The sequence below is a fragment of the Schistocerca cancellata genome, chromosome 3 (assembly GCF_023864275.1).
Source record: "Schistocerca cancellata isolate TAMUIC-IGC-003103 chromosome 3, iqSchCanc2.1, whole genome shotgun sequence".
NCBI classification, from domain to species: Eukaryota; Metazoa; Arthropoda; class Insecta; order Orthoptera; family Acrididae; genus Schistocerca; species Schistocerca cancellata.
Genome location: NC_064628.1, coordinates 368,213,032 through 368,225,792, shown reverse-complemented (window position 1 = coordinate 368,225,792; position 12,761 = coordinate 368,213,032). Strand labels below are relative to the sequence as shown.

Sequence of the window (12,761 nt, the reverse complement as noted above, 5' to 3'; positions counted from 1 at the left end):
GTAACATATAGCCCTCATTATCATTTACAAATTCAAATACCCCATTCTCATCACTAATGGATTCGTCATTGCTATCATCATTACAACTACTATCAGAGTCAGACCCACTGTAACTTTCTCTATGCTTTAGATTTTGTACCACTTCCATGTTTTTCTCCATTTCAGTCAATTTTGAATCTAAATTTTCACTTAATTTTTCCAGTTTTTCCCCTACTACTACTGCACACTTGGCTACTACCTCAGTTTCTAAATCATTTTTAATCTTATCGATTTGATTCCCAAGTTTAACCCTATTTTCAGCACATTGTTTCTTGGAAACCTCCACCTTCATACTATTGTCTTCACAAAGCTTCTCTCTCTCTTACGACTCAATGTTAATTTCTCATTAGTATTATCAGCAGCCAACGTCTTATTTAATTATAAAAGATTAAAGCTGACTACCTGAATCTCCTTTTTAATTTCTTTGTTCAGTTCATCCTTTAAGCTAACCATGTCAGTTCTAATGCTATCAGTTTTCTTTTCCACCCTACATATGAGGGGCGTTTGAAAAGTTCGTGCAAAAATGAAAACTACTTACATGTTTGCAGCAAACCTTTTTTATTTTTCGACTTAGTCTCCTTTTAGACCTATACACTTCATCCAATGATGTTCTAATTTGTTGATCCCTTCCAAATAATAGGAATTGTCCAAGTTTGCAAAATAGCCATTAGTTGCTGCAATCACTTGCTCATTTGAATAAAATCTTAGTCCTGCCAGCCATTTCTACAAATTGGGGAACAAATAGTAGTCCAAGGGAGCCAAGTCTGGAGAATAGGGTGATGTGAAATGAGTTGGAATCCTATTTCCATTAATTTTGCGACCACAACTGCTGGTGCATTGTCGTGATGGAAAAGGACTTTTTTGCGGTTCAATCGCAGGTGTTTTTCTTGCAGCTTGATTTTCAAATGGTCCAATAACAATGAATAATATGCACCTGTAATAGTTTTACCCTTTTCCAGATAGTCAATGAGGATTATCCCTTGTGAATTCCAAATGACAGCCGCCATAACCTTTCTGGCCAAAGGAATGGTCTTTGCCTTTTTTGTGCAGATTCTCCCTTGGTAACCCATTGTTTAGATTGTTATTTGGTCTCAGGGGAATTGTAATGTATCCATGTTTCATCCACAGTGACGAAACAACACTTAAAGTCCTGTGGATTCTTCTACAACTCTACATCTACATCCATACTCCGCAAGCCACCTGATGGTGTGTGGCAGAGGGTACTTTGATTACCTCTATCGGTTCTCCCTTCTATTCCAGTCTCATATTGTTCGTGGAAAGGAAGATTGTCGGTATGCCTTTGTGTGGGCTCTAAATTCTCTGATTTTATCCTCATGATCTCTTTGCGAGATATACGTAGGAGGGAGCAATATACTGCTTGACTCCTTGGTGAAGGTATGTTCTCGAAACTTCTACAAAAGCCCGTACCGAGCTACTGAGCGTCTCTCGTGCAGAGTCTTCAACTGGAGTTAATCTATTATCTCCGTAATGTTTTCGCGATTACTAAATGATCCTGTAACGAAGTGCGCTGCTCTCCGTTGGATTTTCTCTATCTCTTCTATCAACCCTATCTGGTTCTTCCTGAGCAGCTGCAAACCATCCATGCAACACTTCACACGAGTCTGTTTTTGGTCAAGCGTGAGCAATCATGGAACCCATCTTGCAGATAGCTTTCTCATGTCCAAATGCTTGTGAAAAATATTATGTACCCATTCATTCGAGATGCCCACAGCACTAGCAATCTCACGCACCTTAACTCTTCTGTCATCCTTCACCATATCATGGATTTTATCAATGATTTCTGTAGTTGTAACCTCCACAGGGTGTCCAGAACATTCAGCATCACTTGTGCCCATATGGCCTCTCCAAAAATTTTGAAACCACTTATAAACTGTTCTAATCGAAGGATCACAGTCACTATAATGTTTATCAAGCTTCTCTTTAGTCTCCTGAAGCACTTTGCCTTTCATAAACTAATGTTTAATCAGCACACGAAATTATTTTTCGTCCATTTTTTGACAGTCACTTGACTTCCTTGATTCACATGAATGCCAAACACAAAGAAATAGACCAATATGGCTGAAACTTGGTGGGCATTCTTTCCAAAAATGCTACTAACTAAACATGACTTGATACGTGCCGGTAGTACCATCTCTTGGACTTTCCAAGGACTTTTAAAATGCACCTCGTATACTACTCATAATTTGCATTAACATCATTTCCAAGTTTCCGTCGGCCATAAACTGTTACCCTTGCTGACTTTCGCTACTAGATTCCTCCTCCTTAACCTTAATGACTTCATTACTGTTTTCGTCCATTTTGCTCTTTACAATAGGACTTACGTCCCCATCCTTCATAGTTACATTTGTGTCTGATAACTATTATCATCTACAGAACACATCGCACTTACATCCTTGCGTTCATTTAACAACTTAACCTCTACATCTTTGTCCTCTGTCACACTGTCTTGTCCATTAAGGTCACTCATTATGTATGTCTTAATGCAACAGCTTTTGCTATGAAATTACCGTATTCTCATTCACTCTTCTTCTGCTGCTCCGCTTCTGCTATTGTTGTTGTCATCTGGATCTGCAAGGCTGCAGGAAGTTTTAATTCTCTCGGCAAGGCGTCTTGTTTATCTCATCAGCTGTGTCCACCTGCGTGCTGGTTGGTTGCTCCTGTACTCAGTGGCTGCTGCTATAGAACCTGCTCGCTGATTGGCTGCTGTCCTACTGTGGCCATGAAATGCAAGTGGTGATTGGCTGTAGCATCTCTTCCATTTAAAACTGTCAACTGCTCGAGTTCACACTTCACTGTCAAATGTCATGAGTTCTAGTTTATTGTGTCCACATACAATAGTCCTCATGTCGGGGCACCGTATGTAGCAGTTCTGCCTGCTTTATTTTTTTGTTTTGTTGTCCTCGGTGTTGATGTACTGCGTTGCTACACTGGCTGAAAAATGGGGTTTGTAATTTGGACACTGACTACGGTAAATAATGTAGCCCACAGGTACACAGTTGCATTTCACAAATGTTTACTTTAGTGGGATCTGTAACTTGACTGTCTACAGGAGCTTTCAACAATAGAAGTTGAGAATCCTGAGGAATTGTCGTAGGCCATGGTTTGTTTCCAGGCGAGGAAGGGCATATGTTCAGTTGTCAGTTTGATGCCAGCAGTGTTAAGAGTGTGCCCGATGAAGGTAACTTCTATCCCCTGAAGTCGTGATTTTGTCTTGTTGATGACCACTCTGCCTCATGCAATATGGCCAGAATTTGTTCTAGGTGCTGTGAGTGCTTGTCCACAGAATGTGAGACGATGAGTATCTTATCGAGATATATATAGCGGAAGGGGAAGCACAATAGGAGACTGTCAGTGAACCGCTGCCAAGTCTGTGGAGCATTTTAAGCCCGTATGGCTTAAAGAGATACTGAAACAGTCCAAAAGTAGTTATAATGGTAGTGTTTTGGATGTTGTCAGGGAGGACCACATTTGTAGGTAGGCATGCTTGCAATCGATTGTACTGAAAATTGTAGCACCTGCGAGAGCATGCATAGTGTGCATGCTAGGAATGGGGTAGCTGTCACGTGCTGTTCGAGAATTCAGGGCCATGTAATTGCCACACAGTCAGGCATACTCAAACAGTCTGAACAGAGTTATAATGGCAATGTTCCAGGTGTCGTTGGGGTGCATCAGTATTTGTAGGTAAGCATGCCTGTAATCGATCATACTGAAAATTGTAGTGTCTGTGCGGGCATGCATAAAGTCCTGTATGCTGTGAATGGGGTAGCTGTTGTGTGCTGTTCAAGAATTGACGACCCTGTAATCGCCACACTATATGGTAAAGCAGTTTTTCTTAGAAAGGGACTTGATCTGGAGGCTCTGGGTGAGGTGTTGCAGGCCAGAACACTGACTGTGACCCACTCATGGAGTTTGGGTACCCATAAGGGTCCTGACATTTGCGTGCAGTGTCACTGAATTACATATGATACTTGCAGGGAGCAAGACATGGAGCCTGTGTGGGTTGCATGACACTGTTGCTGTGGTAGCTTTGAGTATTGGTGTGCATTATTTCACAGTTGGCAGAGTTTGCTGTGACGTGCCATGATTGTGACCCTTTGTGTCTGGTTGGCTGCATTCATGCTACATAGGGGTGTGCAGTCTGCTGTGTGTATCGCTGAGTTAAATCTTGGGGCACTGTTACTTTTTGCCTCAGTAAACATTCTGTCAGCCATAGCCAAGAGCTGTCTGATCGGTTCTGCCTCATTTGTAATCATGACAATTCGTAGGTCTGTCAATGGCTTGATGAACCACAGGGCACACAGCATGGCATCTGATGTAAGAGCTGGTTAGACTGAGTTGCAGAGATGGCGATAGAGATATGACGGTGTACTGTTGCTCAGTTGATCTCATACATGACCTCTTGAAGTTGCTGCTCCGGAGTGTGTGATTGCCTCTGTAGTAGCACCACCTTGGCTGTCTTGAATTTGTTCTCCAACAGAGGTAAGGTGATGAAATTGTAAATTAGTTAAGAGTGGCCCGCCAGGTGGCTGATCAGATGGATATATTCAATTGGTCATTGAAAATGTCGATTGTCTGAAAAATGCATGTGATGACCGTGAAACACAAGCTTGGATTGTTGGCACTGAAAAGTGGTAGTTTGAGCTGAACACCACCGCTACATGTAAATTTACTGATGGTCACACTATGTCCGTGAAGGAAGGATGGCTGCTGACTGTCCATGCATAATTAGTTGTTGCATGGCAAATTGGAATGCTGAAATGTATCGTGTGGTTAGGCAGATGCTGCTGATGTGAACATGGTGGTGCAGAGATAATTAGAATTGAGAAGGCACTCAAAGGAATCTGTGTAATTCCCTGGATTTAAGTCAGTGGGTCATCATATGCCATCATTGCTGATGTGGGATTGTACTGCTGTTGGCTAGTGGTAATGGAAACGGATAATTCACGTAGTCTGTTTCCACAATCAGGTTTACACACTGTCCTTGCCAATTCTGTACTATATCCTTGTGGGCAACATCCATTGATGTTAGTATGGTACCCGATGATGAGGTGTAAGTTGGCCACATTGTTACTGCACAGTAAGCATGATTGAGTTCAGAGATGAATTTGCATGTACTTGCAGTTGATGCAGGATCACCAATGTAGGAATTGGGATACTACAGTGGTAGTAAGCCATCAATAGAGACAACACACCCCCATCATACAAATACTCTTTATTAAACAGAGCACTAGTACAAGGTGTCTAGGCAGTCACATTGTCCAGCTTGCAGTTAATATACGTTGTGCCGTCTCATAGATCTTCCACACTGCTCTTGCCAAAGATGTTCATTCACTCTAGGATGAATGTCCCCACAACATTTAATGTGGAACTGCTGGGCAGCTAGAAAATTTTGTTACTAATGTGTGCAGTAGGTAAAAAAGATTAATTGCCCCTGGTCTAGACCTAAAATTTATGGTACAGATGTCACCTGTGTTGCAGATGACATGTGGCATAAATTATAAACATGAGGTAAAATGGTTAAATAGCCACAAACCATGCATAATGTAGTATAAGGTAACATTCAGTAAATTATTATTATATTTTTAAGCTGTTTGAAACTTGTTGTTTCCAATAAAGTAACCATTTGAGATCAAAGATTTGGAGACATATCCCTGATACTATCTTTCTCTTCTTTAGGGTGCCACAAACTATTTCTGTCTTGTACTAAACTTAAACATTTCTCAGAATTCATTATTTGCATGTGGGAATGTTGGCCGATTCAACCAAAGAAAAGAAACTGGTTTGAATTCCATCAACCATTGTCCAGTCTTTGTATTTGGGTGCTGTGATTGGTTGCACTGAGACTGCACACATATTGGTGTACTGATTTGAAAAGATTGGTCAATGTGGGTCATCGGTGGAATCCCACAGTTTCGGTGGCAGTGTGATTGCAGCCTGAAGCAAGCCATCTGAGTTGACTCTTATTAGCTCCATTGATATAACAAAGAAAAATCATAAACTTGAAATAACATTTTAGGACACAAACTGCTTAATTCATATACACACTGAAATTGACCACTTGACCAGGATGATTTTGCTCTCAAGAAGTGGGAAGAGTGAAGGGCCCTGCACATGCATCGATTTATCGGCCAACCAACCGATAAACTTTGCTGCCAACCCCTACACGACCCAACCAACAGCACACAGTGATCATAGCACTACTCTGTTTCTATTGCTGGCTGCCTGTTGTTTATGTTAGGTTCGTTGAGAAAGCTGTGGGAAAAGAAATGGCTTACTCAAAGGAAGAAATTCACTCATACTTGGATCTGACAGTTTTATTTAAGAATGGATGAGAAATGCTTTCCTGAGAAGCACAAGGAGAGGTGCAAGTGCTGGGTACAGAATCTTGTTTTTGATAGACCATACATATGCTGGTTTTCTGTTTGTCAGTAGTGTTACACAAATGGCATCTGGAAATGAGCTATCCAGTTTCTCATTTAGGCAGCACAATGGCTCTTTCCACACAGTCACTCAGTTTGGATAAGTCAAAATTTTTAAAAGTCAGGATGTAATCTGACAATGCAAGCATATTTTAAAAACTGTTTGTTTACATGGGAGTGAAAATCGAGTGTGGAAGAGGAAATCTGGAAGCTACAGCTGCGTTTTCAGAATCAGTATTGGAATGTTTATGTGACCAACCAGAAGCATTATTGGGAAATCAATTAATGAAATCCAGTTTTTTTGAGCGTGTTGTAAACATAGTGATATTTTAGCTTAGTGGTCATAACTGCAAATAAATATCAATCCTGGTTCTCACTGCATATGACTGGCAACAGCCAGGTTGGAATCCTGCCACTGTCTGGGGCATCTCCAGACATGTCTTTGCTGGTCATTATGGCTCAGTTTGAAAAAGGATTCATCAATGAAGGCAGTTTTAGTCCAATCAATAAGCTATCAGGCAACGGGACCCCTCTGGTTGTCATCTGCGGCACGCATACAGCAAAGCAGTGCTCAGTGATATTCTGCACCCCATATTGTTGCCATTTGTGGCAAGCCATCCCGGGCTTATATTTAAGTAAGATAATGGCCACCCGCAAACAGCGACAGTTTCTACTGCTTCTTATTGTGCTTGACAAACCCTACCTTGGCCAGCATGGTTGCTGGATCCCTTCCCAACTGAGAACATTTGGAATGTTATGGGCAGAGCCCTTGAACCATCTCAGGGTTTTGACGATCTAATGCTCCACTTGGACAGAATTTGGCATGATATCCCTCAGGAATACATCTAACAACTCTGTCAATCAATGCCAAGCAGAGTAATTGCTTGCATAAGGGCCAGAGGGGGTGGACCAACATGTTGTTGAGTTACTCAGTTTGTGAAGTTCTTTCTGTTGAATAAATTATTTAACTGGATTGATAAAAATCTACTCACCAAGCAGCGGCAGAACACACACATAAAAGACTATTGTAATTGGCAAGCTAGTAGCTCCTTCTTTAGGCAGAAGGGTTGAAGGGGAAGGAAGACGGGTGAAGGAAATGGACTGGAGAGATCTAGGAAAAGGGGTAGATTTCGGGAAAGTCACCCAGAACTGCAGGTCAGGGGAGACTTACCATACAGGATGAGAAAGAAAGACTGATTGTTGGGGACTACATCGTTAAAGGTGAAAGACCGGGTAATATGCAGACAGAGATTACTGCTTAAACATCATGCATGTGCTAATAAGAGTGAAAAGCTAACTGCATTGTACATAACAGAGGTGGGAGGGAGAAACAGAGTGAAGTAACAGAGGTGGCAGGGGGAAACAGAGTTAAGCTATGTGCAATATGCTGTAATGTTTGAATATAGTTTTGGTAATGTGCTGCTTGAAAAAGTCACAGTGATTAAATATGTAGGCATAATGTTGCAAACCAGAGTGGAATGGAATGAGTATGTAGGGGAGGTAATAGTTGAGTGCAGTTTATTGGGAGAAATCTAGGAAAGTGTCACTCACCTATAAAGGAGACCTCATATGTAACACAAGTGTGACCCATTCTTGAGTATTGCTTGAGTGTTTGGGATCCCCACCAGATCAGATTAAAGGAAGACATCAAAGCAACTCAGAGGGATGGTGCTAGATTTGTTACTGGTAGAATCGCTCATCCGCCGCTCGTGGTCTCGCGGTAGCGTTCTCGCTTCCCGAGCATGGGGTCCCGGGTTCGATTCCCGGCGGGGTCAGGGATTTTCACCTGCCTCGAGATGACTGGGTGTTTGTGTTGTCCTCATCATTTCATCATCATCCAGGAAAGTGGCAAATTTGGACTGAGCAAAGATTGGGTAATTGTACGGGCGCTGATAACCGCGCCCCACAAACCAAACATCATTATCTGGTAGAATCGATCAAAATGCGAGTCTTATGGAAATGCTCTATGAATGCAAATGAGAATCCCTGGAGGAAAGACTACATTCTTTTTGAGGAACACTGGTGAGAAAATTGAGAGAAGTGGAATTTTTGGCTGACTGCTGAATGATTCTACTGCTGCCAACATATGTTTTGCTTATGAACAGTGAAGATAAGATAAGAGAAATTAGAGCTCATACATAGGTGTATAGACAGTTGTTTTTCCCTTGCCCCATTTGCAACTGGAACAGGAAAGGAAATGATGGTAGTGGTACAAGGTATTCTCCTCTATCCTTCTTATGGTCGCTTATGACTAGTAGTGATATAAGGTGCTGCCACCAAGCACTTTATGGTGGTGTGTGGAGTATATGTGTAGATATAACTGCAGAGTTGTCAAAACATCAATCTGCATTGTTTGTACTAGTAAATGCAATGATGTACCAGTTGGTTCTAACAGGCATACTTAATTTCACCACGGTAAGTAAACTGATGTAAAACAAATCGCAGCACCAAGAAGGAGCTGAGCGACATAAATGAAAGCTGGTAGGCATGTTTTTACATCTGAAAGATAGTGTATATTCAAATCTCGTACCATTCACATAAGAGTGGAGCTAGTAGTGCCACTATGGGGATGGAATTCAGGTTTGCTTTAAATACACGCTGTAAGGGTCATGAATGTTACTTACCTTTGAGACTGGACATGGTGAGTTCATGTTACTCAAGAATGCCTTTAAGACAACAAAGACACGATTATCAACACCTCACTGGGTTTGAACGATGTCATATACTAAGGCTAGGAGAATTTGGATGTTCCTTCTGCAATATTGCTGAAAGACTTGGCAGGACTTGTAGCCACTGTACATTATTGCCGGCAGCAGTGCTCACGGCAATGTAGAGTTGCAAGAAGACTGGGCTCCTCCAGATAGTCATGTGGCACTACTGAAAGGGAAAATAATCCTATTCAGTGTATGGCTCTGGCACATATTCCTGCATCTGCAGTAGCAATCTGAGCAGCAGTTGGCACCTCAGTGACACAACAAACTGTTACAAATCGGTTATGTCAAGGGTAGGTCTGAGCCAGATGCCCTGTAGCGTACATTTCACTGATTGCAAACCACCACCATTTGTGACTTCAGTGGTGTCAAGCGAGATGTATATGGAGGAGGCGATTAGTGTTTAATGTCTTGTTGACAATGTGGTAATTAGAGACAGAGCATAAGCTCAGATTAGGCAAGGAAGGGGAAGGAAATTGGCTGTGCCCTTTCAAAGGAACCATCCCAGCATTTGCCTGTATAGATCTAGAAAAAAACAGAAAATCTAAATCACGATAGCCAGACAACAGGAGATTGAACCATCATCCTCCTGACCCCAAGTCCAGTGTGCTCACCACAATTCCACCTCACTCATTGAGCTCATTGGAGGGCCAGGTCGAGGTCCACTGTGTTTTTTTCATGAAACCTGGTTCTGCCTCGGTGACAGTGATGGCTGTATGTTGATTAGAAGGTGAGTTATGGGCCTCTAGTGACTGGACCTGTTGTACTGCAATTCATGAACAGCAGCAGGATAACACTCACCACATACCGCTGTTGTAATCGAACACGCTATACAGAGTTCGACATCTTGCCTTGGTCTGCTTGATTACCAGATCTGTCTACAATCAAGCACATATGGGACATAGTTGGACAACAACTCCAGCATCATCCACAACCAGTATTAACCATTCCTGTATTGATTGACCAAGTGCACAGGCATGGAACTCCATACATATATTGACATCTGACACCTGTACAACACAATGCATGCACTTTTGCATGCTTGCATTCAACATTCTGGCAGTTACACCTGTTATTAATGTACCATTTGCAATGGCTTATCTTGCACTTACATTAACCTGTGATCTTTCGATGTTAATTACGTACAGATATTACCTAGGCAAATGTATTCCTGAAATTTCATTACTCTACATTAATTATCTTGTGGTGTTGCGTTTTGTTTTGTCATTGTATTTTAGTGGTTCCTGTAGCTCCACTAGGATTGGGGAGGGGGGGGGGGGGAGGGGCACACATTTAATCAAAAACAGAAAACTTTCTGAGTTTGACACATACCTAAAAATCTTTTAGTAAACATAAAACAATTTAAGGTAATCTTGCAAAACCATAAACAGGATGATTAGGCATGGATTGCAGCCTCATTAATTCTTGATATGACCACTGCAGTGAACAGCATGGTTGGACAAAACGAGGCAAATTTGGACTTCCTCACTTCTCAACCAATTACAAGAAAGCGTGCAGTTACTTATTAACTTTTGCTTCTGATGATTGCACCTACATGTTGATACAGAAGTCTTAATTGTGAGCAGAGCTACAGCTGTTTTTCATTTTTCTGTGTAGTCCACTGTTTGGTTGACACTTAAAGTAGAATTTAACTCTTCATAAACTTTTATTACTCGTAGGATCTTGAGGCACACAGAAAAGCCATATTGCAGCAGATGAGAGAGAAAGAGATACAACGTGTTCGGGATAGAGAGAAAATGTACCAAGAGGCTTTAGAACAGCATAAAGAAAGAACACTTCATGACGAAAATGTGAAGAATGTTATGTGTAAAAAGATACACAATCTAAGGTAACACACAGTGATTACTTTGTGTATGTTTGTTTCCAGAAGCGATTTTTAAAGCGTTTCCTTATATGAAGTTATATGTTTGTTTCAGGCATCAGAAAGTTCCAGAGCGCTATATTAAGGAGATTGAACGGGCACTCAAGCTTAAACCATAATCACTGGTACTCCAAACTGGATATTGAGCAGTGATGAAGGTCACTTAATCTATCTTCCACTATTAAACTGCTACCAAAACCAGGGAGCAATGCAGTTTCTATACATCTTATAGTATTTGGTTTGTCCATACGAATAATGAACAATGACCAATATTGTGATTAAGAGATGCACGTTTTCCATCAAACAATAGTTATTACAATGCACACATTTCATAACTTGAATTGTTTGATGTAGTAATTATAGTTTTTCATATATGCTTAAGAGTTTGTCTAAGATGTATTTTTTCTATTACTTTGATGAAGGGGTATCATGTGTGTGCAGCTAGTTCTTAAATTTTAGGGGCAATTGGAAACCCAGTGACATTTAAACAGTAATTTTTTACTATAAAATTCAATTATATCTGGAAACTGGAAATATCCAGATATTAAAAAATAAAATAAAAGAATATCTGTATAGAAATTATTTTTAATTCTAGTATTATGATGGTCCTCCCCCCCATGAACCATGGACCTTGCCGTTGGTGGGGAGGCTTGCGTGCCTCAGCGATACAGATAGCCGTACCGTAGGTACAACCACAACGGAGGGGTATCTGTTGAGAGGCCAGACAAACGTGTGGTTCCTGAAGAGGGGCAGCAGCCTTTTCAGTAGTTGCAAGGGCAACAGTCTGGATGATGGACTGATCTGGCCTTGTAACAATAACCAAAACGGCCTTGCTGTGCTGGTACTGCGAACGGCTGAAAGCAAGGGGAAACTACGGCCGTAATTTTTCCTGAGGGCATGCAGCTTTACTGTATGATTAAATGATGATGGCGTCCTCTTGGGTAAAATATTCCGGAGGTAAAATAGTCCCCCATTCGGATCTCCGGGCGGGGACTACTCAAGAGGATGTCGTTATCAGGAGAAAGAAAACTGGCGTTCTACGAATCGGAGCATGGAATGTCAGATCCCTTAATCGGGCAGGTAGATTAGAAAATTTAAAAAGGGAAATGGATAGGTTAAAGTTAGATATAGTGGGAATTAGTGAAGTTCGGTGGCAGGAGGAACAAGACTTCTGGTCAGGTGACTACAGGGTTATAAACACAAAGACCAATAGGGGCAATGCAGGAGTAGGTTTAATAATGAATAGGAAAATAGGAGTGCGGGTAAGCTACTACAAACAGCATAGTGAACGCATTATTGTGGCCAAGATAGATACGAAGCCCACACCTACTACAGTAGTACAAGTTTATATGCCAACTAGCTCTGCAGATGACGAAGAAATTGAAGAAATGTATGATGAAATACAAGAAATTATTCAGATAGTGAAGGGAGACGAAAATTTAATAGTCATGGGTGACTGGAATTCGAGTGTAGGAAAAGGGAGAGAAGGAAACGTAGTAGGTGAATATGGATTGGGGCTAAGAAATGAAAGAGGGAGCCGCCTGGTAGAATTTTGCACAGAGCACAACTTAATCATAGCTAACACTTGGTTTAAGAATCATGATAGAAGGTTGTATACATGGAAGAACCCTGGAGATACTAAAACGTATCAGATAGATTATGTAATGGTAAGGCAGAGGTTTAGGAACC

At 41.3% G+C, this 12,761-nt stretch overlaps 1 protein-coding gene across 1 annotated transcript in view; it reads left to right on the top strand.

Annotated features, from left to right (window-relative positions):
• Positions 1-11,649, top strand: part of LOC126176716 (cilia- and flagella-associated protein 45-like) — a 150,462-nt gene extending 138,813 nt beyond the window's left edge. Inside the window, exons 9-10 of the mRNA XM_049923883.1 lie at positions 10,870-11,039; positions 11,128-11,649. Coding sequence (XP_049779840.1) covers positions 10,870-11,039; positions 11,128-11,191 — 234 coding nt within the window. The 3' untranslated portion in view covers positions 11,192-11,649. The remainder of the gene's footprint in view (positions 1-10,869; positions 11,040-11,127) is intronic.
• Positions 11,650-12,761: the final 1,112 nt, after the last annotated feature.